The sequence below is a fragment of the Daphnia pulex genome, chromosome 10, assembly GCF_021134715.1.
Source record: "Daphnia pulex isolate KAP4 chromosome 10, ASM2113471v1".
Lineage (NCBI taxonomy): Eukaryota > Metazoa > Arthropoda > Branchiopoda > Diplostraca > Daphniidae > Daphnia > Daphnia pulex.
The window spans coordinates 12,859,004-12,883,719 of record NC_060026.1 but is presented as its reverse complement, the minus strand read 5'-3'; the positions used below and the strand labels follow the sequence as shown (position 1 = coordinate 12,883,719).

Here is a 24,716-nt window from a genome sequence, read left to right as displayed (position 1 = left end):
ACAGACAGACAGACAGGAGGTGTGTGTGCGTATTTTTATATCTTACATCCACAAAACTTTTGGGGAAACTTTGCAATTAAAAAAAAAAGTGTTTGACCTCATCCATTTGGCTCGTCAAAATTCAAATTGTTTTTCGCGCTATCCATTTTTGGTTTCATTTTTGAAGGGGATTATTTCAGCTCGAATCGATTATTATGGCAGAGTTGGTTGTTGTTGTTGTGCAAAAAGGTTATTGTTACTAAATGTTTTCATTAGAGGCCGAATTTCTTGAATATCAAATCTTTTCCTTTGAATAAAAGGCCCTCGACTGGATTTTCCGTCGTGCCGGACGTCGTCGTCGTCGGAGCGGCCGCGGTGGCAGCGCCTCCACCGCCGCCCATCATCTTCTGGATGAGACTGGGCCCTGTCGATTGTTGTTGCTGCTGCTGTTGTTGCCGCCCATCTCGAAAAAGGAAAAGTGAGAAGACAGGGGTGCGGAAGTTGGCGCTGTCGTCGCTTGTTGGGGCGCGGCAACGTTGTTGGCGTGACCGTAAAGGTGGTTGTTGGCATCGGCGTTCATCATCATCATGTTGTTGAGGGGCGGTTGACCGGGATGTTGCTGCTGTTGCTGTTGGATGACGGAAGGATCGGGGAGGACGGGCGGCAAGCCTCTCGTCGTCTTGTTCATGGGCAAATTGCGGATGGGCCCACCCGTTCCACCGTTAAAATTCGGTTGTTGTTGTTGTCCGTTCATGCCCTGTAGTTGTTGTTGCATGGGATCTGCCATTCCGTTGTTGTAGGCATAATCCATCGAATCCGGTCTTTCTGTTTGAATTCACAAATCAATTAATCCATTTTTTTAAAAGGTAATCAAATTAAGTTAAATGAATAACCTTTAAATCTATCGTCGACGTCGGAGAAAGAGTCTTCTGCGTAGAAGCGTTGGTTATTGATCGGGTTGTTACTCGAAAACTCAAACCAAAAACCAAAATCATACAAAAAAGAGCAACAACAACTCTTTTCCCTTAAATACTATGAGATTCCGTTTTAGTTGTAAATTTAAAATTTGCTCCTCACTCGCCAGCACGAACTACAACACAGAAAAAAAAATTAGCGGATGCTTCTACTAATTAAAGTAGTAGTCATTAGATCACATTATAATATACAATACATCTATATACATAATATACAGTTAATCTAATCATACTTATTTAGATTTGTCACCGATCGATCCGATCCTCCGATTCAAAAAGATTAAAGCGATATGTTGACATGCTAACCCGATCGAATCAAGCTTCTTGGTTGCAGTTAGGTCGATTAACGCAATCTCATTTGATTGGCCTTGAGACCTTCTGTTTCAATCAATTCTCCAAGAGGCTCGACTGGACTCTCAAATACAGTTTTAGACAGAGTATGATTGCCCGGTTGGCTACAGCTGTTAAAATATCGTCCATGGAAGTGAAGAGGAAGCCGAAGATGTTGATGAGGATCGACTGTAAAATGAACCTGTCTGTTTGAAGAAATCGTCCAGCTACAGCACACATCATCCTTCACGTGAGTAGCAATCCAGTTCCACAATTTTCCTGGAGAACCTATCTACCCGGACAGCAGTATAGCAAGAGAGCGCTGTGAACCAATCAGAGATGCGCGTGATGTTTCATTTGAGGAACATAGCCACACAGCCGGACTATGGTGAAGTTTTCTTGAACCTAAAACAAGGCTGACGTTAGAGGAGTCGATCAGTGTAAAGGAGCACCATACTAAAACTTTTGAAAGACGACGAAAATACCAATTGATCGTGACAACGGAAACAAGTGAAACAATAAAAGAAACCACCAATTGTAACCTAATGGCAAACAACGTTTCGTCGCACTCACCCAATGTCGGTACAGGACGGCCTCCGTTTTATTATCTGTTGACGCTGGAACACTGGAACTACCTTTATACAAGTTGGTCACTGCTGGATTGAACACCTTCAATTCGCTTATCTTTCTACTAAATAAAAAAACCGTCACTCACAGAATTTGTAATATGTATGTCTTTCACGCGGAGGAGAAGGAGCGAGAATGAGTAGAACGTTCCAAAGGAATTACTAGTCCATTTCAAGTTTCAACTAGCGAAAGTACATTAATGAAATTATTGGTTTCTGTTTCTTATCCAGCGTACGTAAATCGATCATGCAATTTTCAAAACACATACAAAAAACCAATACAAAAAATGATTTTTCAAATAATTTTCACTTGTTTTTTGTTTTAATTTGACGATCAAACGAATCGAAAAAACAAACTAAAAATTTATTCAAATAATACCTTTCGCTTTCTGACTGATTCTTCAATATCAAAAATTTCCCCCTTCTTTTTGTGGCTAAAAAAAATCCATCCAAATATTCAGTTGAAAAAGGTCCCCACTTACACGTTTGCACACTCTGGCCTCACCCTTTACCCTCACCCTCACACGGTACACACACTCACACAATTTCTCCTTTATATGCTTTTAATAAGGCATCCGCCTATTGATCACTTTCAGAGTCAGCTTCCTTCAGCCACGTAAAAAAAGGTGTGATCATCTTGAGTGCCACAGCTTTGCCTTCACGTTCCAAAGGATCGTCGACAGACACCCACGACTCAAAGCCCTCTTCAGAAACGACGTTACTGTCATGGAGAGTCTCGAAGATGCCTTGCATTAAACCTACAAACACAAACGTTTAGAAAATGACTCTTGACACAACAAAAAAGAAGCAAATACCTTTGGGGTGTTGTCGTTGGGTGACTAAAGCCTGAACTGCGTAAAGCAGTTGAAGCTCACGATCAGCGATGTTATCAACATACCTCTTCAATACATCCATCCGATTTTTCAAGACAGTGCTGTTCAGTTTACTGTCCTTACCACGTCCTAAATGTGAAAAATTCGTCATTGAAAATTAGTATTGATCAATAAATAAATTTCTCACCTTCAATAGCATTCTCCGTTACTGCGGTGACCAAGGCACGAGCGAAAGCGGAATTCACTTCACCAACATATTGTTTCTGCAATAGGAAAACAAACGAGCAATGAAAATCAGAGAATAAAAAAGAAACTAGAAAACTAATACCTGAATCCAGCTACAGATGTCGTTTGTAGTCAAATGGGTCGCGTCTCTCAAATATTTCTCTAGGCTGTGCTGGAATTCGATGTTGACTTGGCTGGCGGAAGTTGCACTACTGATGGAATTGCCAACACTGTCACTGCCCCTTGGTGTAGAATTGATTTTGGAAAGGAATTCGAGTTCCTGAAACGATTATAAATGTAAGAAATTAAATTGAATTCGACGATGGATTTTAAACCACTATTAAAAATTACCGTATGTTGGGCGAGGAACGAATTCAGATCCACAGCAGATGGTAAAACACTGGTTAATGGTGCATTCGACATGATAAGTATTCTTTCAGCTCCAGCCACACCCTGAAAAGAAGAAAGTTAAAATTGCTATAGAATTAACTCTATGCCCAGTGTAAGCCAAAGTTTAACGAAAAGTTAGGAACAATCTTAATATCATTCAGAAAGGCAAATTACTGTGGCACTTAATCTAACGCATTCAATGATTAAAGAACGTCAACGGTGGAAAAAAAAACATGGTCAATGCTAAACACACCTGTACTCTGACTAATTCCTTCAGAACTGCAGCTACAAAATCGACAACCAAAGATGAACTCAGGGTCGATGATAACTGCGGAAGAAACTTCAAATTCATCACGCCTTCTTCGAACAGAGGTTCAACCAGCTCAGCCACATATTCCCACAACTTGGGAATGTCCACGATGAAGTCTTCAGCCGATTGGAAGAGTTTAGTAAATCTGAAACAAAGAGAAAAATTTAAAACCGCAACGTAAAAATTAATAATAAAAGGTAAACTCACCCTTCCATAAGGTCAGAGGAATTAAACAGTTGTCTTTTAACCATTTCCTTCAACAAAGCGCCTGTCGCTCTACGTACTTGTTTATTATGTTCTAGTACGTGCAGCAAGCATTGATTGATAAATCTGGCTATGGTCGATGGATGCAGCCATTCCTTCATGGCGAGAATAGCATCCTAAAAAGCAATTATGTAATCCACATTTTTATACGACCTTCGAAAAGCCCATATATATTTATATTTACTTCAATTTTCTCAATCGTGAAATATTCACCTAGAATCGAACGAGATTTTCGCTCAATCTCGTCGTCTGTCACGGTAGATTTACCAACAAGTACATCTAATTACAATAAAGTAAAGTAAATCAGTTAAGACTTAAAAGCCTTTGAGAATTGCCTTCATCAATAGTTCAATACTGCTATTACCTTCGCGTGATAACGATGGTGGTGGAGCAGTTTCGCGAAAGACGGGACGAGTAACGGAGTTTTCACAAGAAGGCGGTTGACTACGTAAACCAAAGAAACCTATTTTTTAAATTGGAGAAAAAGAATTTTTTTCTTTAATTGGCTAAAAATTTAAACTAATAATCGATTGAAACTGTAAGAGCTTCAAGCCTGCTGAGCTTGGTAAACCATCACTTTTGAACATGATATAAAATTTTTCATAATTTCCGCTACAAAACAGAAGAATGTGGAAATCAATGAACGTACCGGAGTTCTGTTTTTGTTTACAACCACCAACGCCACCGATCAACGATTGAGTCGTATCACTTGAGGCTACTCGACGCCAAGAAGTGACGCCTTTACCTCCTATTTGATCAGCATCTCTAGACGCCTACAACAAACGAACATGAACATGAAATCAAAATCAATCCGTTGGTGTAGAAAAGGGACAGAATAAAAGTGCAATACCTTAGGTATCCAACGTTCCTTGCTGCCGCCTCTACTACTGCTATTCTTATCGGAATTCCAGCGATAGTCACTGGAACCTGAGGGTAAAAAATAAAAAATGTATTAAATTTGGTCGAAATATCTAAATCAATTTAGTATTCTACCACCACGAGAACGGCCACCCAAGGGACTAGAAGGTTCCTGGGATAGTGGGTTGTTTAACTCCATCTTTTGCTCTTCACGATCTTTGCGAACTATCTTGTAGATCAGGCAGATCTTCTTGGGATTAAAGTTGGATCTTAGTTGATACTGCTGCTGATGAACACCCAATAGTCTATCGGCGATTATTTGATTTCGTCCCATCTAAAGATTGCCGCTTTACATTACTCACTATCGTATGAGTCACAATGTCACTTTAATTTTGATTGCACACCTTATTTCGAACAATTTCCAGACTGGGCAGGCCTTCCGGCTTTTTCTGTGATACTGGATGATTCAGCAGTTGTAAAATGAAAAGGCGTCCGTAAATCTTTTTCCGTTCTAATTAACCAAACTCCATTAGTCAATATCAACCAAATTCAATGAGAAAATGATTCCGTTGATATTTGATCGAAAACTTTACCGTAATGTTTCGCAACTTTGGGTGACTTTGCCTGATTTTCGACGTCATTCATTGCAGTAGTTGGTGGTGATCCAGTATTCAAATAAAATGTTAGATGGAAAGTTATTGAACCCTTTAAACTATGAAAACACAATTTTACCTCATCATTCTGAAGTTCTTCGGAAATTCCATCAACTAAGTTTTCCGATAATTTCTTGCTATATTGGTGGTAAATGTTTGATTTTTTTGTAGTCGATGCCGAAAGGAGTTCACTATGCCAATTTTCTTCATGTAAGTTGGTATACCTGTATCGTCGTAAGCTATAGGACAATGACAATGAATTATGGTAATAATTATAGTTTACTTCTTTCTCTCGAATTGGCCTTCACTTGGATTTCCAAATACGGAGCACACATCTTGCAGCATTCCAGCAGACTGAAATACCTCAGCAACAACACTGCAATAACAATAGTTGACAAAATAATTAGCTCTGATTTGAAAAACGAACAGGTATTATATACAGTCTAGTGTATACCACGTTAGTATTTCATACTTAGTTAATGATCTCAAAGGCGGCACATGTTCTGCCCAGCTTAACAGCTTCTGGATCGCATCTTCAAGGTGAGCTCGAGCAACAGGAATATCAGTGGTCTGTATGAAACATTACCTTGAATGAACAAACTATTAACACTAAATCTTTTTTCAAGACATACCTCTATTTTAGACTGCAAATCCTGTTTGTTCTTTTCCAAAAGATCGATTAAAACAAGCAAAAACGAAAGATCCTCTTCTACTCTTTCCAGGAGAAATCCTTGCTTAAGAGCATATAATCGGCCTTTGAATGATAAAAATGTTTATCTACTTAAATGTGGAAACAGATTTTCAAGATAAATTACACCAGTAACTGATACACGGATCATTGGATTCGTAATCATCGGCAATCTCCAGGTATGGTTGTATCCTTTTCAAGTTTCCGGGCAAATCAACGGGCAAAGAAATAGCCATGATTGTATCCAAATTCTGATAGGACCTACAGCGAGCAGGATCGTCTCAAAACTGACCTGAAATCAGAAAGAGTTCATTTATTCGAAATTGTACGTAACGAATCATTACGTGTTATCTGGAGATTAGACAATAAGACAATCCCTTTCGGAATAATCTATCATACGTCGCTGTCGATCACACATGACACAGACGGTACGATGATTTTTGAAGTATTGCATTTTCTCGCAACTTTTTTATCATAAAATCATGATAAAAAAGCAACATCCCAGCCATTAAAATTGTGTGCATAGTTATAAGAATTCTAGGTAGAGACCTCATTGGAAAGGAGAGTGACTTATCAGGATGAGAAAAAGCAATGAAATTCTTCTTATCTTAACACTATATATACGAGTAAACACGCCATGCTTGCAAGTTGCTACTGAGGGAAGAAGGAACTATAGAATTTGGCCGATGCATAAATGTATAAAACACAAAACCCTACAACCACGCAAAACACATTGTTTATGTTGGGTGAGGGGTGGAACATTTAAAATAATGTAACGGCATGGGAGAAGCCATAAGAAAGATAGCGAAGTGGTTGTAGTTCGATGCTTTAGTATTCGCCTGCGTCTCGCAAACCTCCGGCATGACCAAAACACTGAAAACAGTAAAACATCTATCGAATCGAACCATGCTGCTGCACTTCGTTCAAGACAACTACTTTCTAGACCGGTGGCAAGAGGAACTAACTTACGTGCTCAGTCTACGGGTCTACAAACAATTTAGGCCCACGACTTTGCCGTTCACATCTCAGAAAGGTAAAAATGAAATGAAATTTGTAATTTTCTTTCAAAATTTCGCGGTAATTAAACAAATATCGGCACGAAAGAGATGGTTCATAGTTAGTTTTTTTTGGTAATTATTACAATCAAAATTAGAAACTACCTAAATTAGGTAGTTTATTAGTGTTATGTCCTCATGTGAACACCGATAATCACCACAGGATAGATAAGCTAAGAAATTTCAAAATAATGAAACTAAAAATGTACTTGATTGAAGCAGGAATTTCGTTATCGCTAGATGTGAGTAGCCGGTGGATCACTGGACGAGAGTTATTAATTATTCAACCTCTTTCGGCGGACGTCACCACCATATTGTCAGTTGCTATTCCGGCCCGGTGTTTAATAAGATCTTACGCATCCAGTTCGGCTCTGAAACATCTAGATGGAGGCTCTTAATGGCACAGATTGTTCTTTTCGATTGGTTAGATGATCCCTCAGTTTTCAGTGCAGAATTCAACTCGTCTCCTGATATGGAACTGCAACTAGTGTTGTATTCACATATAAACTGGAACTTGCAAACTCTGCAATTTTTAAAAACAAAATTATATGACTAGCTCAAGCAGTTTTGGTTGAGATAACTGTAGTTTACTTTGAATGATGCTTGAAATTGATCACTTAAGGAAGTTCTTGCTTTCCATTGGAGGTGGAGGCAGCTTTAACAGTTACTGTAGACTTCTTGATGTAGGTTTTCCTATTTGAAATGGCACCAATGCTGGGGAACATTGGCCAACAGAAAAATAATTCTTTATAGCACTCTGTTTTCAGCAGATTTTTGAAATCCAACACATTAGAAACAATCCAATAATTTAGCCTACATGTTATTTCTTGTAACTATGGAATTTTAGAATCCTGACATGTTTCTAACAGGATGATTTCTAACTCTTTTGTTTCAACCATTGTTTTAATTCCACGTGTAAGGACACCTGTTATTTAAGGAATTACGAGTTATTTTCATTCGAGAACCAAAAATTTACATCTATGAACTTTTGTACAAACAGTGCTAAGTTGTAACTTGTAGCTGGGAAGTCTGTAACTATGAAGTAAGAACTAAGAAGTCTGATTTTGATTTCAGGTGACACGGACAATGGACGCTGAGGCTCTGAGGCTCTGACGTTGTGAAAACTGAAATTCTGAAAACTGGCCACTGGCACTGGGAGTCTGGGAAAAGCAGAAAGGTAATAAGTGGGAAGCAGAGCAGCGTTGCGATTTTATGAATCTCGATTCTCGACGCCGCCTAAAAATGCGGTTTTTGCTTTGATGCTTTGATCAGCTTTGATCTGCTTTGATTCAATTTATTTATATGCTTTAATTAATTTAAAATAATTTTCTTAGGAATAAGAAAATATTCTAATTACTTCCGTTTCGCATTAAAAAAATCACAGTTAGATGTTTAGATGACAAAGAAAAAAGAGAAGAAATTTGAATTGTAGGCTATCTAAAAAAATATTTCTTTTTTAAAGACTTGAAAGTTGAAAGCCATTGAAAATAAGAGATTCAGATTTGGTCAATGTATTTTCTCTATTAACTATTACCTCACACAAGCTAGTAGTAATGCATAGATTATTTTCACACGCAACGGATGTGACACTAACACATTACACACGTATACATACGCTGTTTTAAAAAGTAATTCTTGGTTAATGAATGGAACAAAAATTGAAAAACAAACTTAAAAACGAAACAATTCAAATATTGAGTAAAATGTTTCAAAATGTAAAAAGAAAAAAAAACTTATTTCATTTTTCAGTTTCCAGTTTCACGTTAGCATTAATAGTTCGCTTCATTTGAAAGTAGCCACTACTTTGAACCCGCTGGATGATCAATTTGGATTCCAAGTAAGAGACGTTGGCGCCATCGGGGATTTCATCGCGGCCTTCCATTAACAATTTAAAATGCTTGGACGCCTGTTGTTGAGAGGCTTCCTACACGGTGAAGACGACCAAATGTAAATTATAACAAGTACATGAAATTATGGAGGTTCAAAGATTACCGGCATCATACCTGATTCAAAAGGAACTCACTCACTGACTTCGGACGTTTGAAAGAAGTTAAACGATGAATGGTTTCAATTGCATTGACGTCTGCCGTAGCAAGGCGAGGAGCGCCTCTTACACCATCAAGAAAATCTTTACGTGCTTGGCTTTCAGTGCTTAAAGAATAAAGGATTTCCTAAATCATTCAAATAATCATTATTGTTTACTTTAGTAACTCAGTATGGAATTTCTTTTACCTGTACATCAACGACTTCATTTAAATGATGATATATTTGATCCTTTGCTCTCTTTTTCGAAACACTTTGCCTGGCTCTAATAATGGAAAGACAGCTTGCTGTGCTGAGATTAAGGTCTTGTTGCTGAGACAATTTTTGGGTTCCAGCAACAAGACTGTCTCTGCTGCTTCCCCTGTTGATTGCGGTAGGATTTGGCCGGCCAATTTGTGTTTCAATTGAAACTCCGACCGAACCCACCATCTGAAGGGTAGCATTTAGCACTTCTTTGCCTGCCAAAGGGTAAATTTTCTTTTGATTAGTGAATGAAGAGGATTGAAGGGGAGTTGATGTAGATTTTGGTCTCTGAGTAAAAGTCCTCCTTCCTGCTGCTGAGAGAATCGGCGAAGAAGGTCTTGAAGGCGGTGGCATAAGAATGGCTGCGGGACTAAGCGAACCACCTTTACTAATAGGGGTTGGAATGACGCCCCGCGATCTTGGTGGAGAACCACGATTCAAATTTTTATTACAAAACGAATTTCCTTCCGACACGCCCGAAGTCGGAGTAGTTGGATGAGAAATTGAATGGTAGTCTCGCCTCAATCTTTCGTACGGTTTATACCTGTGCGACTGAATGCTAGACAAACGTTGGCGGTCCACTAAAGGTCGCTTGATTATGGAATCACTGTCGACTCGTTCACTGGCGCCGCCAATCTTGATTTTCAGTGCATGGCTCTTCTCGGAGACTGTGAGATGAAAGCTGTTAGTGTTGTTCGTTTTTTGTTTTCCACTCGTTTTGCCGCCCTCTTGAAGTTTTGGTTTCATCACTGACTTGGGCGAGTCAAGTTTCAATCTCGAGTTATTCATGTTCTTTTTCGAAGACTTTGGGCTGTAAGAGATGACAAAATTGGAATGTCAATGTATAACTTTACCATTTTTTTACAGACTATCAGACTCACCTTTTTAAAAATCCGGAGTTCATTTTGAAAGATATAACAGAGTAACAAAAGATTGACCTACTTGGGTCGAACAATCACGCCTCTTTAATAAGACGATGTATGAAACTTGTCTCTGACCTAAGCATTTGGCGCTTAAACAATTAACAATGAACAAACATAGGTGCGTGATTTGTTAAAATTTTGCTTGTTACCTTTTTCGATCTTATTTTCAAATTACTTAAAATATGGCAACTCTTTATTACTCTCACCCTACATAACTTAAGGTAGCCGCATAGCCTACTGATATAAGTTGCAATTGTCTTTTTCTTTTAAGATAACAAGCTTAAAAATGCGGAAATGTTCTAAAAGAATTACACATTTTACCTGTTCGTTCTTTGGGAATGTTTAGATCGATGTTTAAAGAAAGCATTTTAAAATCGAATATTTACCACTTATCGAGGAAACGACATCTTTTTGGAGTTTTTCTTGCATTGACATTTTAAACTGTCACTCTACCATTAATTATGGAGAACAGAACAGTGGGTTTTTTTTAATGAGAATTAAATTCGCTTCGTGGTCGACTGCTTGTTAACCCATCTTGGTAATATGATTTTATCAAAAGTTTTCTTCTAATTAACTTAATGCTCCTATTCCACATTTAAGTTATTTTTTACAATGTATTCCTTTAATTCCTACATCAAAAATAAACTAAAAGACATTATCGCTTGCTTTTTGATGGCCCGCCCAAAGCATCGAGTTCACTCTTGAGTTGTGTTAATTCCAAATCTGGGACGTAACGAAGCAGTTCGTCAGTGTCGTCATGCAACTTGACGTTCATTCTTACTCCTTCGGGTAACGCAGCTTGAATTACGTGGAAAAATAGAGGTGCTTTCGTTGTAGGTAAGTCAACAACCTATTGAGAATAAAATTATGATTATAATAAGAATGTGAATTAACAATTTAATTTTTTCCCTTACTTGAACATTTCTCTCATACAAGTTCAAATTGTATTGGTTGTCAACCTGAGTACTGAATGGTTTAAAGGTTTGGATTTTATACTTTTGACAAGGAGTTGCCCAGCTGTCACACAAATGATTTGTTATTAACCCAACAGAAGTTATTACAATTTTTTTACTAAATACCAATCTTCGACTTCAATTTCCAAATTTTCTGCCGTTTTATGTATGTAGCTTGAAAATGTTTCCAAAACTGTATAGTCATACGATTTTATTTGGACATTTAGAGGCTCATACAGGGGTACTTGTGGACCTTGAATCTTTAAAAGAAGAAATTATATCTCTGAAATATAGATCTTGTTCAGATAAAACTTACATCAAGATACTCTGGTTCGGCCGGAAAGTTGCTTCGTAAACCTCTTGAGAACATGACATTTACTAACTCAGTATGTGCAACCCCTACTGTCCTTATTAGTCGACCGAGAATCTGAAAAAAGTCAACCATTATAATCATTATTTATTAAAAAGATGTTTATGTATAAATACCGGAAGCTTGAACATTGTATTTATTGCAGAAAAAGACAATTTTTTAAGTAAATGACTGACGGTGAAAAAATAATTGTAAATAAGAGCAGACGAAATTGAATTGGAAGAAGGGGAAACACGGGAAGCCTGTTCTTGATGCCGGAACTTAGGCTGGTTTTTTTTGCGGTATTTTTTTCACGTTAAGCAAATTCATAAAAATAGTTAATGACTAAGTGCAACCTGAATCAGAATCTGAAATCTATATAAGTCTTACGGACGACGGCTTAAGCAGTTACGCTGTTCTAAACTCTCTGAACTTCTGAACTCTGAAGTGATCTCTGTGCTCTCTACTCTCTAGGTGACTCACGAGTCACGACAGACGACACACACACGACACGCACGACACATACATGCTAAGAAAGAATTATAGCCAAATTAGCCATGAAAGGACATGTCGAGAAGTTAGTAAAAAATATAGGACAATTTAATTCCTTAAAAAATTGTTATAAAAAGCAGACAAACTGACGAATTGTGGGATATGAAATATGTGTAGAACAGCCTAAGACAAATGCGTGAGCGGCAGGAGCGGGTCGGAGAGTCCGTGAGAGACCAATATGTCGTATTTTTTTTTCATTACACGGACATTAAACATAAATTTGATCGTTTTTCCTGTTTACAAATTGCAGCTTGGGAAATTCTGAACGTATGGCGGAAATCCATACATCTTGCATGGGAAAAGATTTATATAAGTTTAGTAGTGTCTATCACGGAAGGAAATCGGGATAACATTCCATTAACTTGGTAACATCAAAACATATTTAAAATAATGCAAAAAGGTTTCCCATACCGGGAATTGAACCCGGGCCTCCCGGGTGAGAGCCGGGTATCCTAACCACTAGACAATATGGGATATTACATCCGTAATATTTTTGTCAACTAATTATAGTAACTGTGTTGTTATGAGCTATTCGCTTTGCGCGATTAGGTAGGCGGGTAAACCTATAATACTTGTGTATTACATGCAATTTGTAATTGTTAAATATATTTAACGGGATTAATTTTTCTAATTACGTAGGGCAAAAATGTATCTTTCAAATATTAGTTATTTCTTTAAAAGGATTGCATGAAGTGGTAACACATTTTTGTAATGAAAAAAGGTTTCCCATACCGGGAATTGAACCCGGGCCTCCCGGGTGAGAGCCGGGTATCCTAACCACTAGACAATATGGGATATAATTCCACTTTCCCGAATTTGTTATAAATGTATGTGATTTCATGTGTTAAATCTATATGTTATCTCATTCAAACTCAGGTGTCTTTTAGTTTGACTATTTGAGTACAACTAATTCTGGTTGCTGAAACAGTGAGATTTCAATTTTTTGATTTTTTGGTGATAATTTTGATATTATTAGGAATTAACAGACGACACGTAATTCCACGACTAATTTAATTTGTAAAAATAAACGGAATTATTGACTTGGTTGGAAAAATGTTGTAACAAGTGAGACTTGCCAACAGTAATATCTTTTTCGATCTGTCTGAACTGTAAAACGGTAGGAAGCGAAACGTAACGTAGTTATATAAGCTTCCTTATATAACTTTTTCTAACACGTATCTTTTGGCGTCTTTTGGTTCAGGTTACTGACTTTCCTTTTCTTGCACAACTGATAGAGAATGGTCCGAGAGCACAGAACAGCTGTATATAATGGGCAATAAAGGTAACTAGAAGTGATGGCCTGTAAACGGTCGAATAAAGAATAAATACATAGACTGCAAGTGCAACACGGTGCAACACATAGGCGTGTACTTTGGCGCGCTGTCAGCTATACCTATACCAAAGAAAATGTAAAGATTTGAAAAAAAATATTGTTTGGGATCTTCTTATAATTAGATTTTTAAAGACGCAGCAACGCATGATGAGACGATAGCCAAACAGACCAACGATAATAAACTAGAGTATAATGAAAATTGAAATAAAAGCAATAATTTTTAAAATTCGTTACCTAGAAATTCAAACTCGATCCTCCCCCAAAGTCGACCCTACAATACATCGACCCATCCTAAAGTCAACCAAATACACATACGAAGTAATAAGTAACTTCATAAGTAACTTCATGAAATGTTTAGCCCAAAACAATGTTTCGTCTTTCGAAAAAAAATAGCCGAAAAATAGTAAACTACAGGATGACTCAGCAGCAAAAGCCAGCCAATGTTTTTCGCCTGTAATTTAATTGCGCCTGTCCATGATGGGACTAAGAGCGTTGGGTGTGAGGCTTCCAGCTACCTTGAAAACCGCTACACTATTACAGGTGCTAGAAGTGGTTTGGAGTACTTTTCCTGCTGTTCAGCTCAAGCCAGCAAGAATATAAGTGCGATGGACCATTAATGTATTGTAACCTCCTTTCTTGTCAATGGGCTTCTGAAATAATAGCGGACTAGGACACCATTACACGCGTGGTCGAAGGCTCTCGAAGCCCACCTAAGAAAGATTTGTGGGTACATTTGATCAGCGTAGGTTAAGTGATATTTTTTCCGGTGTAGGAATATTCACATAAGGAAAGCCGTAGCTCAAAATAGGCGGCCCTTGCGAAGACTCAAAGTGTCGCTTCAAATCAATTGGGCATGACAATTTTCTCATGGTCATTTCACTATATCACGCTCATACTCGTATATCTGCGCCTAAGGCCACTCATCTTATATAGTCGTTGATAAAAGCCATCTGCTATCACAGTGTATTTCCAGTCATCCATCGAGGAAGATTGCTGTTACACGCTGTTACAGTATCCCTATAACAGTTTAGGAGTATATACTATTAGACATCAAAATGAAATACGTAAAGAAATATTCAGTTTCCCTCGGCGCTCTTTTGGTGGTGGTGTTGACTTTCGTTGTCGTGATTCATTTGATATCTTTAAACAATTCAAATTTTAATCCCTTTGATTTGGGACCAGTATCTTTGGGTAACAAAAGAAAGAATGTTTAAGAAAATCGAAATAAATTAATAAATTGATTTGATTAATTTACAGGAAATCAAGAAATATTGAATGCTATTAAAGATGTCTCTTTCAATTTTGGCATTGCGGAAGCAATTGGGGCCATTCGGATCGAACAACTTTTGGCAGAACACAGAATTCTTCTGCCACCGGACCAATCAGCAGCCGATTTTTACACCCGAATTTCAAATGGCAACGTCCCGCCAATCAAGCCGATTTTGATTGTTACGACGTGGAGATCGGGTTCGACTTTTCTCGGCGAAATCATCAGCAGTTCACCGGGCGTTTTCTATTCGTACGAACCGATGTACTACTTCGAGCGACACAACGGATCGAAGGCGGAACTCATCCGATCCCTTTCCCAGTGCCAGTTTCCCACTGAATATCTTCGTGACATGAACGGGCTGGTAGAAGGCAGTCAAAATTTCATGGTAATGAATCACCGAGTCTGGAACTCTTGTCAACACAACCAATCTCTGTGCATCCAACCGGAATTTGTTGGCCAGCTTTGTTCCTTCTTTCCTGTCCATCTAATGAAAACGGTTCGATTACGAGTTGAAGAGCTTTCGTCACTACTAACGGACCATCAGTTGACTAAAGAGTGGAAAATTATTTACTTGGTTCGCGACCCTCGCGGTGTTATGGCATCCAGGATCAATTTGCCTTGGTGTGATCCAGATCCGGCTTGCAATGATGCAGCTCGTCTATGTGGCGAAGTCAAAGACGATCTAGAGCGAATAAGTCAACTGCAAAGTCAGTTTCCCGATCGCTTTTACCTTATCAAGTTTGAAGACTTGGCCGCTAGCGTTGAGTTGGAGACAGAGAAATTGTACAAGTTCTTGGGTATGCCCGTCACTGATTCGGTGAAAGTCTTTTTGAGTAAACATACGCAATCAAATGAGACCAGAGATAATCCTTTTTCAACAATCCGGCATTCGAACACCGTAGCTTTAGGTTGGAAATCGAAATTGTCTAACGAAACTATAGCCAAAATTTCAGACGTTTGCGCGCCAACTTTGAAAATGCTTGGCTTTCTGTAATAGGAGCTTGTTCAAAGTTAATTCATTTTAGCCAAATAATTTTGTAACAAAACTAAAATTTATTATATTCGGAAAGAGTTCTTTTCATTCTCAACTAGCTCCTTCCCATCTTTTTAAAATGGTAACATGAATTTAACTTGTGTTTCATATTTTTCTCCAAACTTTTTCTTTCAGTGTTAAACACGAATAGTTTTTTTTTAATTGGATAGCCACAAGGTCTTCCGGTGTTCCATAGTTGTATGTACAAGCAAGTCTGTAATACGCTTGATTTTCAAGTTTTCACCGACTATTTGCTGAGACTTGCTGTGCAATTTTACATAATTTTTTAAATTGTAATAATAAAATTATCTGCATTCAAATAAAAATGAATAGTCAGAAGACTATACCCAGAAACAGTAACTTGATTGATTAATCGATGCAATTTTATTCTTGCTAAACACAAATGAATAACTCAGATCGAAATCCCCAGATAGGTTTTAGAATATTCACCACTGAATGCCTCATTCATGGTCACTGCGTGGGTAGTGGGTACCCAGCTTGGTACCCATCAGTGACCAGTAACCAACATAAACCACAGAATGTGCAAATTGTCCCATCAAAATCAGGCGCGTGCTGTATAACCCCAAATTTTAAATAGTTCTTACAAAAACATCCTTTCCGGTGTTTCATGCTCCTTTGGTAATTATAGAGACTTTTCGGTACGATCTGTACTACTTCCTGCTGGAAATTATACTCAGTTATACAGGCTTCGTCATGTCATTTTCAAACTGAAAGACGTGCGTCTAGTATAGCCTAGAGCGTGAAATAATTAACGCGGCAAGTGCTTCTAGCTCTATTCTTATATAAACAAATGCAACTTCTACGTCTGAAAACTTGGACTAAACAAGCAAAAAAAATGTCGTTTACTCAAACAGGTTTTTTGTCTATAAATAACTGCAAAAATCGAAGAGACCGTTAGACTGATGAGAGGACGCAGTTAGAAGACGAGAAACGCATAATTGGTTTAATTAACATTGGTTCAAGGGTTCAAGGCCCCAATGTCCCTTTGTCATATAATCTAAACTCTACTTTAATTAAATTAACTCGAGATATCTATAATAGTTGTTAAAAGAACAATATTAGCTTAGGTCCAAAATTCATATGTAAATTATTATGAAATATTTACTCGCATACTAAAATCTGGTGCCCTTCATTGGTGCTACTTTCTTATCTTTGCTCTGGGGCACACGTGGATCACTTTTTCACGGTAACTATATATGGCCGGAACTGTATAGCAATAGGATGTATACGTGCGGAGCACCAAAAGTTGACAGCGCCCTTTTTTAGTCGACGGCCAGCGTCTATGGCTGTCAGTTGTCGTATAGTCAAGTGTCCATCCAACACAACCGGCCAAGCAAGTGCGGCAGTAAATGTATACCGATAGGTGAGCTACATGCTGATTCGCAATGAATAGACGTAGATTTCAGAACGTGTTTTATAAACTCAATCGACATCGTATTCTCTACCCGCTGTGGCTCTTCTTTTTATTCAACGTCTTCACTCTGAAACAGCTGACAATCGATGAAACGGAAAATGTTGAAGTTAAAGAATTGGATATTGTTAAGTACATTGAGCATCAATCATCGGTTAGTTTTCAGGAATCTGAAAAAGTGAAAACAATTCTCATGTGGAATCCGTGGTACGGCGACTTTGGTTTCACGTTGGATGACGACTCTTCTTTCAGGTAATTTTTATTGATTTATTTGTCAAATTAAGTTAAAACATTTAGAATTTATTTTGGAGATTGTAAATCTACTAAAAGCTCAGCTGATTTGTTTATTTTGACATTATTATATAAGAGAAAAAAAACTGTTAAGATCTAATGACATATTTTCTTATCTCATATCAGTCGTATGGGGTGCAAGGTCACAAATTGCGTCCTGTCGAAAAACAAAACCAAAGTGATTCCTGAACAAGCGGATGCCATCGTGTTCCTCTACACCAACTTGTGCGAACTACCGAAAATTCACGGCCGCCAAGGATTTCAGCGATTCGTTTTGCTCACCGACGATCCCCCCATGTGCTACCCTCGCAATTACTTTGAGCGTGACAACCATTTCGGGAGTTTCTTCAACTGGACAATCTCTTACCGGGAGAATGCCGACATCACCTGGAAGAGGGGCTGGATCGAGAAGCTGCTGGACCAGCCGTTGAAAATAAGACATTCGTTTCCCCAGTAAGACGTTTTAAAAATATCTCATCAAAACGTTTAATTACTTTTAAACTAATGAATTAATTTTTACACAAGAATTGGAATGCGAGAAAATTGGAAAAAGAAGAAGCTAGTCGGCTGGTACGTGGCTCGCTGTGGATCCAAGAGCAAACGGGAAGGATACATCAACGAGTTGAGAGTAGTGTTTTCCAAATAATATTTTATTACCTCAACAATCAAGTCTTTTGAGTAGCGTGCAATACCATTATTTCATTTTTTATGTGCAGGAGTACATTGAAGTAGATAGCTACGGACCCTGTGGCACTAAAAGTTGTCCGGAAACGAACGGAACACCCACTGCTGCTATTCTACCTTGTCTGGACATGCTGGCCGAGAATTACAAATTCGTTCTGGCATTCGAACGTTTCATTTGTGACGACTTTGTCACGAAAAGATTTTTCGATCTGCTCAGTCGTGATACTGTGCCTATCGTTTTCGGGTAATTTCAATAGTTAATTTAATTCTAGTATTAATTTAATTACGTTGGACAAGACATTTATTTGGATAAGCTTTTTAAAAATTTTAATTATTTTTTTTTAAACAGGGGAGCTGATTACAAACTGATTGCACCACCACATTCGTTCATTGATGCTCTGTCGTTCAACCCGAAAGAGTTAGCTGATCACTTACTAAAACTTGAAAAAGATGAAAAACATTATTTCCGTCATTTTTGGTGGAAAGACGTTTACAAGGTAATTTACACCAAATTAATTACAATTAAGTTGAGTGCTTACATTTATTGCGTACGAAAATTAATTTTCAGGTGCATTCGGGATATGGAGAATTGGCTTCTCGACCGTTTTGTGATTTGTGCGAGAAACTGAATAGCAACCTTCCTCGCAAAATTTATCGGTAGTGTAATAAATTTAATTACATAACTAGAGCATTTAAAAAAAAATCCTGTTTAGAAATCTTGACGATTGGTGGTACAACAACACCAAATGCAGCGCTCCAGAAGACCGTGGCATTGTGATCCGGCATAATGGAACTGTCGATGACCTGCACAGCATTCAAATTCCCTGGTCTTTTGATGATTAGATTCGTGCTCTCCTATGATTTTAATTTGATTATCGTGTACTCATTTAAGCTTAAGTTAAAATTAAAAAATTCTTATTAACGACGAATCTCTTTTTTGTGTTTCCATTCTCCTTAATTTTGAATCAACGTTCGTAATAATTCATTTATTATGAGCTGTTAATATTTTAGTATTTTATGACTGAATCAAAAAGTCGAGTTAGCTGCACCTGCCCATGGTCGAATTGAGGACCTGTTGTATGTCAACCGTGATAATCGCTACACTATAGGTGCGACAGTTAAATAGTGCTCGGTCCCATTGTATACTTGACCAAGATAACGACTGAAAGTGAAAATTAATGAAGGGGGAACTTGATGGACTGAAATAAATACCACCATCGCCTCGTTGAGCAGAGAAACGCGCAAAAATGTCGCACAAAGACAATCACTCGGGTCTCAATATCGCACTCAAAACGCACAGGTAACAGGTGGCAGCTAGACGAACAGGATATGGTTGTCAATAAAGGCTGAGGAATAACTTGGGCTGACTTGCAATATTTTTATTTTTGCTTTTGACAAGATATGTTGGGTAATATTTATTTTGGCAATACCTAATGATACCGCCTGTTGGCAATAATTATAAAATATTATGACACCATTCAAACGTAGACGCTGGTGAGAGTATAGCCTGGAACGTAAACTACTGTTAGCCTGTTTCCTATTACGGCATTTAAACTTCATTAGGTTTCTTGCGGAGTGTTCATTAATCGGGAAACAGAAATCAATTCACAAATCAATTCAAAAGCATTTGTCGTTGCTCAACAGCCTAAAGGTGGATCTAAATATGGAGCCCTTACTACCGTTTTAAGAAGATTCACGGTCACACGTAGACTTTATTCAAATTCAAGATTCCACCGAGTTCGAATTCCTGACATTGTGTTATGTCTGTTGTAGCACGGAACACGGATACATGTATAAAATCGCCTTGAATACAAAAGTAACGTGCTGAAATTTCGATTATTGTCGGACTGAGAGGGATGGGTGAGGAAACGGAATATTTTTCATTCTCTAACTTTCACCTGCGTCAGCCATTATGTTTTTTTTCTCACCTATCCCCTTGTCGTCTGCCCTAGAGTGAAAAGAAAAGCTTTACAAAAGAAAGCTATTACTTACAAAAGAAAGCATTAGCCGACAGAAAAATATTTTTTAGTTCGGTTTTCATTTTTACAGTAACTGATTAGCTTATTCCCCTCCAAAAAATCTTTTTCCGAGACAATTTCCATAAAGGAAAAAACTTGACAAAAAAGTTCAAATTTCTCTTCGTATTTTTTTTTTAACATGCCGTACCTATTTGGAAGGAAAAGATAGCCCCCTAAAATAAAAGTATAGCTGATTTGGTTATTCCCGTGGTTCAAACAATAGGATAGGCCATGAGATACTATTTCCTAAGCTTTCCAATTTTAATCAAACTATTAATCAACTTAAACTTGGACTCGAATTTTTCTGAATTAAAAATTCGAAGTCGTATTTTTGGAAAAAGATAAAGCTTAATGCACTTGCCCAGGTTCGAACTGAGGACCTGCTGTGTGTGAGACAGCCGTGATAACCACTACACTACAAGTGCTTATAATTCTCGTGCTGTAGTGTTTTATCATTTTGCTAGTCGGTTTTCGTTGTTTTTTAGTCAAGAATGGTGACACACTGACCGACAGAGATTAAAGAAGTAATAATAAATAAATCATTGCAAATATTTACGACTTTTATATACAGAACAATATTGGAAATAAAATTTAATGACTGAAATCACTAATAAAAATCATTCAAATATAATTTGCAATACTAAAAATCGAAAATAATTGTTGCCAGTTATCGTTGCCAACACCGGGAGACCCAGCACCGTCTATATAAACTACAGCCGACCCATCTTAAAGTAATTCAGTTCACGCTGTTGTCTACTAGTTGTTGACTCATTCTTAAAGCAACTAAAACCAGCATAATGTTACCAATCATTTACTGCATGCTGATTGTCTTTCTACCAGCGACGATGGCTTCATCGTCGAATTTCTCATTCGAACGAGAAACGATTATGACCGTCTGCGACATCAACCGCATCTCCATCACCAGCAAAGGAGAACCGGTGCCCCACTGCGACGAATTACCACCGCCCGGCGACTTTTTCTCAGTTTCATCTCGCACCGTCTGGGAAATGCCGTGCGATGAAACCAGCGACGACGAACCCATCAACCGCCGCCCGACCATCTGGGACAGATCCATCAGAGCCCTCCATTGGTTACTCGAAGGTGTCCAGGATAAAATCAGATCACTGGGCAACCTCCTGGTTCTCGCCATCGAAGATGTCAGTCGTCTATCGCTCATCACTCGTCGATGGAATGTTTACTGGTTTCTCGTGGGCAGTTTGGCGTGTTCTCTACTGTTTTTCGTTCAAGGGCTATACCTCAGCCGAGCAGGTAAGCTCATCTACAACATCATTTTGAACGTGCTCATAGGATTCGCTGCGTCGGCTGCCTTTTACATGATCCACCTCTACTTTGAAAACATTTACGTCATGGCTGTTTTTGTGGCTATCGGCTTATTCGCACTAACTCCGTGGTACCCGAAATTCTACCTGTCGGCCATCGGCGTCCTCACCTCCATGGAACTGCTGATCCCGCTCTTCGGTTTCTGCATTATGCACGTCTTTGAAACCCAATTGTTTTTCGGACCTATCCTAAGCATCTTCATCAACTGCGGCTCGATTGTGATCCACATTATCTGCCTGATGGGCCTCTACATCGACGAGAAGCTGATCCTCGTCAAAGTGTTTCTCTTGCCGTTTTTCCGAATGTTCCAGAAGGTCTTTGGACTCAGCGACCAGAACCGTCAAGAAATTGAATTTATGAAAGAAAGCGCTCACCTGTTGAACAGGGAAATCTTCGAGACGTTTGGCCAAGTGGCACCTTCACCGATGAGCACTTTCGCCCAGTGGGATCAAGCATTCACCAACGTTCTCCAGACAGCTTGTCAGATCAAACAGAATCAGTGGAAAGGTGAATGTTTTCACTTCATTTACGGCACTTGCAGAACGGAGACTTTCAACCTCGGCCCTTTAGTCGATTTCGTCGCCCTGGTCACCGACACTTGCTTCAAATTGGGACACTATTCGTGTCTACGATTGGATTCGCTAGATGTGGAGAAATTCTGTTCCATGAACTTTGATGAGACCACTGCATTTGGCGCAGCATTCGCCCATTATCAAGAAGCTCTGGATACTCTGGCCCGTGAAATCATCATCGACCCGCTGACACCTAAAGTCAACAACGACCTGCTGGAGATGACGGCCGGTTTCGATTTGTTCACCTCCAAATGGACTTGGTGGTTGCGTCATTTCATCAGCTGGGGACTGGCCGGTTTGTGTCTGTCACTCGTCCTGTTATCTCTGATCTACGCCACCGTTTTCCTGCTGAAATACCGACGCAATCTCTACTTTTGCAACAATTACCTGAGCAGAGCCATCATGGAACGCTGGAACGTCCATGTGACACGACGAGAAAAAGGACGATACTACACGTCATTCACCCGTGTCATGTTCGACTACATTTACATCATGTACAACTATCCATCGCGATTCGCCGAATCGGTCCGCTTGATTGTCAAAGTCATGTTTTGTTTTTGGTTCGAGCAGTCGGCCAAATACTTGCATCATTTGCTGATGAATATCCAATTCGTCGTGCCCAACTACGGATCGGCCCGGTTCGTCTTCAACGTCCAGGGCGATGGAATGTTCGCCGTTCTGATGCGGGCCGTCCTGGGCGGCTTCAGCCTCGAGAGTAAATACTGCAAGATCGCCGATTCTTCAGCCTGCAATACGGCCTTCATTCCGGTCGATTGGCGGACGTGGGTCATGTTGTTTCTACTGGCCTTTTTCTATTTCTTGATTGGACTGTACCAGAGCAAGTCGGACTACATCATGTGTCGCATATGCGATTTTCTTATACCCAAAAGAGGCGAGGAAAGAACTGAAGTGACACTGGAGGAAATCAACGAAGAACGTAGTAAGAGGAGCGTTGTGGTAGAAAAATTAGCCGAAGAAGAAATTAAGCATCCGTGTTTCGATCGCGGTCAAAATGATGCAATCATTTCCTTTTATCAGCCAAGACGATGGTACCATCGCTTCATGCCGACGCTCATCTTGTCTCTCATCGCTCACTGGAAATTGGGCGTCGATAGCATTTTGTGCCAGATTTGCGGACAGGATATCATCACGGGAAGATTCAGGTGCAAGACTCTGCTGTTTTGCGAAGAGTGTCAATGTCAATTGACTTGCTGCCCTTGCGGCAGTGATGCCTGTCAAGATGGTATAATTTTTCATGTTTGAAAAAAGCAAACAAATATTTGAAACCACCCCTCTGGCCTGCCAGGCTTTTTTCTTTGAAATGTCAGTATATAATACAATTCTAAAAATTAATAAATTCCCTTTGCTATCTTTTTTTTTAATTTATTTAATACGATTTTATTATTATATCAAAAATAAAGTTAAGAAAATGACAAAATTTGATGGTTATCTCGTCAATGGTTTTACAAGCTATATGCTTTCTTGGGACGAGCAGATATTGATAGGGATATGATAAAGGATAAAGCCATGGTTTAATAAGAAGAGATGGTAGAGCCAGCTAAAATCAGAAAGTTGAAAACCCGATTTTACATCCAAGATTTTAACCGAATTATTAATTGCCTCCTTCAAAACTGTTCACCCAAAATTTCAGTTAACTTTTTCATGTATTAGATTTAATTATTCAGCCAAGAAACACTAAAAACGTATAAAGTTAAAATATCTGGATTGAAAACTAATTCAGAGTTTTAAAAAATGTTTTCAATGTGCAAGGACTTGAACCGCTGACAACACAGCTTAACGCTGGCCAGTCGATTACCCAATCAGCTTATGTAAGAGTACGGAGCCCAACTTTAATCTACTAATAAATAAATATTTAAGGAAACTGAAAAAAAAAACAAAAAAAAAAAAACAACAATATACTATTCGGGTATAGAAAGACAACTTGCACACTGGCGTCCCTTCATTTAAACATGACATGACATGTTCAAACTCGAAACGACTACTCTAACAAACAATGCGTGACTAGTTAAAGCTACAAAGAATCAAGAGGTGCGTTGGAACATCCCGGCCGATACATCAATGGATATATCAGACGCTCTAACCACTACCCTATGAGCGTCATGATAATTACGTTTTTCAAAGGTTGACATTTAATTCGCCCAGTCGTAAAATCTTGGATCTAATTCTCTGGCCGGCGACATTTTGAGTATTCCCTCTCATTTTTGAAACCGGTAATTTGTAATATAATTACCACGATATATTTCATGATAGCTTGGGCCATTGGAGCAGGAGCATGACCTCCGCTCGATCCTTCATACATCTCGTATCGTATCTCGTCTATCGGGACCGAATCATATCAAAAGAGTTGATATGAACAATGATGACAAAATCGCTTCTTGCATTTTGTTTGGGGTTAAAAACGATTAAAAACCCCGAAAACCCTCATCCTCACATCCTCACCGGCTCTGTCCTCACATCCTCAACCTCTAGACAA

General features: G+C 38.7%; 5 protein-coding genes and 3 non-coding genes across 13 annotated transcripts; 2 read left to right on the top strand and 6 right to left on the bottom strand.

Annotated features, from left to right (window-relative positions):
• Nucleotides 1–20: 20 nt before the first annotated feature.
• LOC124204221 (eukaryotic translation initiation factor 4 gamma 3-like) lies at nucleotides 21–8,333 on the bottom strand. 5 transcript variants are annotated; one of them, XM_046601264.1, is made up of 26 exons: nucleotides 8,184–8,292; nucleotides 8,003–8,110; nucleotides 7,777–7,899; nucleotides 7,395–7,708; nucleotides 6,258–6,422; nucleotides 6,075–6,196; nucleotides 5,915–6,012; nucleotides 5,726–5,818; nucleotides 5,522–5,666; nucleotides 5,383–5,413; nucleotides 5,194–5,300; nucleotides 4,925–5,123; nucleotides 4,782–4,858; nucleotides 4,581–4,704; nucleotides 4,296–4,394; nucleotides 4,116–4,210; nucleotides 3,875–4,047; nucleotides 3,611–3,812; nucleotides 3,319–3,420; nucleotides 3,071–3,247; nucleotides 2,930–3,005; nucleotides 2,725–2,871; nucleotides 1,857–2,667; nucleotides 1,486–1,688; nucleotides 873–1,414; nucleotides 21–804 (listed from the first exon to the last, which is right to left on the bottom strand). In XM_046601264.1, the coding sequence occupies exons 5-23, from the start codon at nucleotides 6,364–6,366 to the stop codon at nucleotides 2,489–2,491; spliced, it is 2,355 nt and encodes a 784-aa protein (XP_046457220.1). In that variant the 5' UTR covers nucleotides 6,367–6,422; nucleotides 7,395–7,708; nucleotides 7,777–7,899; nucleotides 8,003–8,110; nucleotides 8,184–8,292; the 3' UTR covers nucleotides 21–804; nucleotides 873–1,414; nucleotides 1,486–1,688; nucleotides 1,857–2,488. The 5 variants fall into 5 exon arrangements, with proteins under 5 accessions (XP_046457220.1, XP_046457222.1, XP_046457219.1 ...); XM_046601266.1 differs by having other exon boundaries at nucleotides 873–1,688; nucleotides 4,928–5,123; nucleotides 8,184–8,333; XM_046601263.1 differs by having other exon boundaries at nucleotides 873–1,688; nucleotides 8,184–8,311.
• A 347-nt stretch (nucleotides 8,334–8,680) lies between these two features.
• Nucleotides 8,681–10,499, bottom strand: LOC124204216. The gene is made up of 4 exons (XM_046601260.1): nucleotides 10,353–10,499; nucleotides 9,418–10,282; nucleotides 9,189–9,356; nucleotides 8,681–9,109 (listed from the first exon to the last, which is right to left on the bottom strand). The coding sequence occupies exons 1-4, from the start codon at nucleotides 10,373–10,375 to the stop codon at nucleotides 8,924–8,926; spliced, it is 1,242 nt and encodes a 413-aa protein (XP_046457216.1). The 5' UTR covers nucleotides 10,376–10,499; the 3' UTR covers nucleotides 8,681–8,923.
• Nucleotides 10,500–10,994: 495 nt separating this feature from the next.
• On the bottom strand, nucleotides 10,995–11,988 carry LOC124204217 (39S ribosomal protein L48, mitochondrial-like). 2 transcript variants are annotated; one of them, XM_046601262.1, is made up of 5 exons: nucleotides 11,834–11,988; nucleotides 11,664–11,774; nucleotides 11,474–11,607; nucleotides 11,309–11,411; nucleotides 10,995–11,244 (listed from the first exon to the last, which is right to left on the bottom strand). In XM_046601262.1, exons 1-5 carry the CDS (start codon nucleotides 11,846–11,848, stop codon nucleotides 11,050–11,052), a joined length of 558 nt encoding a protein of 185 aa, XP_046457218.1. In that variant the 5' UTR covers nucleotides 11,849–11,988; the 3' UTR covers nucleotides 10,995–11,049. The 2 variants fall into 2 exon arrangements, with proteins under 2 accessions (XP_046457218.1, XP_046457217.1); XM_046601261.1 differs by lacking the exon at nucleotides 11,834–11,988 and having other exon boundaries at nucleotides 11,664–11,792.
• Nucleotides 11,989–12,650: 662 nt separating this feature from the next.
• Nucleotides 12,651–12,722, bottom strand: Trnae-cuc. The gene has a single exon. It is a non-coding gene; the product is annotated as a tRNA-Glu (tRNA).
• A 249-nt stretch (nucleotides 12,723–12,971) lies between these two features.
• Trnae-cuc lies at nucleotides 12,972–13,043 on the bottom strand. Its single transcript has one exon. It is a non-coding gene; the product is annotated as a tRNA-Glu (tRNA).
• Nucleotides 13,044–14,636: 1,593 nt separating this feature from the next.
• On the top strand, nucleotides 14,637–15,874 carry LOC124203531 (carbohydrate sulfotransferase 1-like). The gene is made up of 2 exons (XM_046600203.1): nucleotides 14,637–14,772; nucleotides 14,839–15,874. Exons 1-2 carry the CDS (start codon nucleotides 14,637–14,639, stop codon nucleotides 15,843–15,845), a joined length of 1,143 nt encoding a protein of 380 aa, XP_046456159.1. The 3' UTR covers nucleotides 15,846–15,874.
• A 1,300-nt stretch (nucleotides 15,875–17,174) lies between these two features.
• On the top strand, nucleotides 17,175–19,216 carry LOC124204136 (alpha-(1,3)-fucosyltransferase C-like). Its single transcript, XM_046601145.1, has 7 exons — nucleotides 17,175–17,568; nucleotides 17,734–18,060; nucleotides 18,133–18,235; nucleotides 18,324–18,535; nucleotides 18,641–18,788; nucleotides 18,860–18,948; nucleotides 19,005–19,216. The coding sequence occupies exons 1-7, from the start codon at nucleotides 17,291–17,293 to the stop codon at nucleotides 19,132–19,134; spliced, it is 1,287 nt and encodes a 428-aa protein (XP_046457101.1). The 5' UTR covers nucleotides 17,175–17,290; the 3' UTR covers nucleotides 19,135–19,216.
• A 1,445-nt stretch (nucleotides 19,217–20,661) lies between these two features.
• Trnav-cac lies at nucleotides 20,662–20,734 on the bottom strand. Its single transcript has one exon. It is a non-coding gene; the product is annotated as a tRNA-Val (tRNA).
• Nucleotides 20,735–24,716: the final 3,982 nt, after the last annotated feature.